This window comes from Atta colombica, unplaced genomic scaffold (assembly GCF_001594045.1).
Source record: "Atta colombica isolate Treedump-2 unplaced genomic scaffold, Acol1.0 scaffold58, whole genome shotgun sequence".
Taxonomy (NCBI): domain Eukaryota; kingdom Metazoa; phylum Arthropoda; class Insecta; order Hymenoptera; family Formicidae; genus Atta; species Atta colombica.
Genome location: NW_017259548.1, coordinates 1,698,349 through 1,701,648, shown reverse-complemented (window position 1 = coordinate 1,701,648; position 3,300 = coordinate 1,698,349). Strand labels below are relative to the sequence as shown.

Sequence of the window (3,300 nt, the reverse complement as noted above, 5' to 3'; positions counted from 1 at the left end):
ATATATATATATACATGTATACTTAGTCGGTTGAGTTCCAAGGAAATAACGAATGCAAGAAATCAATTCCGGGCAAGATAGCCGAGGCGGAGCTTCGTGCATGTGATAGACGATACACTGTCACGTGTATACGTTCGCGCGATACGTTCGAGGCGAGAGACCCAGGCTAAGCCGACGATAAGATCGGTCGCGTGAGCTAGCCTAGGGGGTAGTTTGCCCCAAATGGCTAGTCCCATTTCCCTTGTCTCTAAGTAGTCGGGTGTTTGTATTGCCGTGTGTATTGGTGCGCGTCGCTTCGGTATTCGCATTCTCCTCAACACCGACCTGTCCTCGTCACCGTCACACTTTACCCCCTCCTCTTCATTCGGATCAGCCCGATAACGGAAAATCACTAACGCGTCCCCGTGGCTATGCCTGACAAAGCGTACGTTTAAACGCTCTTTTTGTCCACCCGTCGAGCGAAATGACAAGATGAACGGTAATTTTCGACTACGGCGATGTCATCGAAGCTGCGGAATATCTCCCATCGCTCCCGGCTCTAAATCCTTCTGGACTTGGAGCGTTCATGTCGGACAAGACGAGCGAGTCCTCGAGCGTCCTCGAAGGGCCATCAGAAAAGTAGCGCCGGCGAGTAGTAATCTGGCGACAGTTTCATTAACGCTCTTCCGGTGGATCCGTCGAGGATTTGGGGCGGAGTGCATGCCTGGTACGCTGCAGCCTATCTCCTCCCTCGTTCCTTTCACAAATCGGCTCCAGTGCCTCCCTTTCTCCATGCTCGGAAGCGCTTTTGGGCCACGCGAATCCGGCGGACAAGTACCCACCTGAAATCCTGACGTCCTGACGTGGCACTGCACCGCAGTACTGAAAGATCGCGTTGCACAGCCAGGGCTGCAGAGCTAAGCTCAGCACATTGCTGTGTACCTTCCGGCTTACGGCCGATAATGTTTTCATATTGTGGCGACCGCGTATGTTCGCGGCATGCCGCTGGCATTACCTCGCTTCTTGTAAGCTCGCAGCTGATCTTGCTCGAGAATGAGACAGGTTAGACAATCCTTCATTTCCTCCCCTTCTCCTCCTCTCTCTCTTTCTCTCTGTGTGTCTCTTTGCGATGCTTATACCTTCGAACTCCCTCTTCTCTCGTATCGCTATTATACTTCGCTTGCCGTAATCTTCTAACATCCGACACGATCCACCGCGGGAACGTACTTAAAAGTAGGCTGGAGGACCTGCTGCATCGCCTCGCCGGTTGAGAACTTAAAAGGAACCACGAAGAGAGACACTCAACTCAAGTCGAGGACTTGCCTCGGCTCGCCGTTTGTCTCCGGAGCTCTCTTCATACATCCTTCTTTTTCTCTTTTTTTTCTTTCTTCTTTCGACATTGGGATTTTGCACAGCTCTCCGTCCTTGAGGCACGGCCTTGACACTACTTTGAATGATGCTCATTTCGTGCGCTTTCTCTTTTCAAGCGCCAAGTATGTCGCGTAACTGGATTCGGCGTGTAAGAGGATTTCAATCTAGATAGCTATAAGCAATTCATTCGAGTCTTAAAAAATAAATAAATGTATGTGATTTTTTTGTGTCATGCTTTTGATCAATTGATTATGAAATTATTCGCAAATATTTTTCTGATTAAAAAAAAATGGAAGTACGTATCGATTGTCGTAAGTTAAAAAATATCCGAGAGCTTGTGTACTACAAGACATATATATCTAAGACAAAAAAGACGCGCATGAAATATGACCGTACACCATATGGCAATTAAGCTGGGGCATGATAAGAGACAGTGAGCAAATATTTGCAAGGTGACGTCTTTACTAGCAACCGATCATGTGTATAGAACACCTTTTTGCCTTATCAATGTCGTAACAGGCGTTGATTTATGAAAATTAAATTGTGAACCACAAGTGAATTATATTTGCCTACTTTGGTAAATTGGAAATGGAATACTTTGGTAATTGAGATTGGGATAAAATATTATAATAATAAATAAATCATAGATTTGAAAATCGTAGGTAACAAGATCAAAAAATGTAAATTTAATCAGAAGTAGCAAACTCGCGCGAGTAACGAGATTATGAACAAGTTTCAAGCAATTTTTGCGCATATTTTTGTGGAACAATTATCTGATATGTTTTTCTTTGTTTATTAAAGATATGCGTGTGTACGTCTGTCTTTAATTTGTCAAGAAGGTTAGATTTCTGTTAAAACACTGCGATGGTCAAAGAGCACGTGCGGTCCGGCGCAAAAGAGTTGGGGCGCTTAACTTTAAGCCGGCGCTAATGAGATTGGAACACGGCGGAAATTTTGTATAACGAACCGAAGAAGCTTTTGGTCTTTGAATCAAAGTCCACCTACTTTTCAAATTTACAAAGGCCTCAGCTCCGTCGATGAAATATATTCACGGCAGAATATTACAGAGAGAAACTTCTTTAAATTTTGCAAACTCTTGTTAGCGCCAATCATGTTAAATACTCGGTAAATTGTTCCATGCAATGTTCAGTCTTCTGAGGCATCGTTTTATAAGATGCATTATTTTCAATAACCGTGGAGATACGTATGAGATATGTACGTGTTATGAACAAGGATTTAAAACTCTGATACGGCAACCATGACAATACCTTTGTATGACATTAACTTATCCATCGTAATCTGGAGACATGGAAAGAAATCGTTCACGAGCAATTCTGAATCGACCATATGGCGAGTTTTGGTACGGGCTTATCGAAAGATAAGTCGATGCTATTAAACCACCCCAACGGACCCCCGCGCACCTGTCCTTCGCACGCCACGTAACATGTCGAGTCCAGTGGGATTTTTACTCTGTTCTGCGGATATACCGACGGAGTCTTTTTATCGAACAAAGGCTCGCCTTTTAACGAGTATACGGTAAACCGAGATAGGAGATAGTGAATTTAAATGTCCTCGAATATAACAGACGGGACGCACGCGTAGAGAGGTGCACAGGGTGGACAAAGCCGGGGGATCGTCGCGACGGATCTATCCGCTCGAAATTTTCGTCACTTCTGGAGGCAATCCTGGAATGTTCTTTTTCATTATTTTGTGTCGACAAGTCCTTTTGAAGTATGCATTATAGTTTGTCGCTAAGAAATCCGATAACGCAAGCGATTACGTTATTTCGAAAAATTCTCCTAATTATAAACCGACGCAAATTAATAAGATAGCAATAATCAATGAGATGAACATTTTGTTATCTTCTTCTGTTTTCCGTTTATGAGAAGAACACTATATTTTTTAGAAAAAAATTGTTATAAACTAAATAAACAGTTAATATTTTTAATC

General features: G+C 43.3%; 1 protein-coding gene across 1 annotated transcript in view; it reads right to left on the bottom strand.

Moving 5' to 3' along the window:
• Positions 1-308, bottom strand: part of LOC108692038 — a 102,867-nt gene extending 102,559 nt beyond the window's left edge. Inside the window, exon 1 of the mRNA XM_018200135.1 lies at positions 162-308. Within this exon, the coding sequence (XP_018055624.1) occupies positions 162-308 (147 nt within the window). The remainder of the gene's footprint in view (positions 1-161) is intronic.
• Positions 309-3,300: the final 2,992 nt, after the last annotated feature.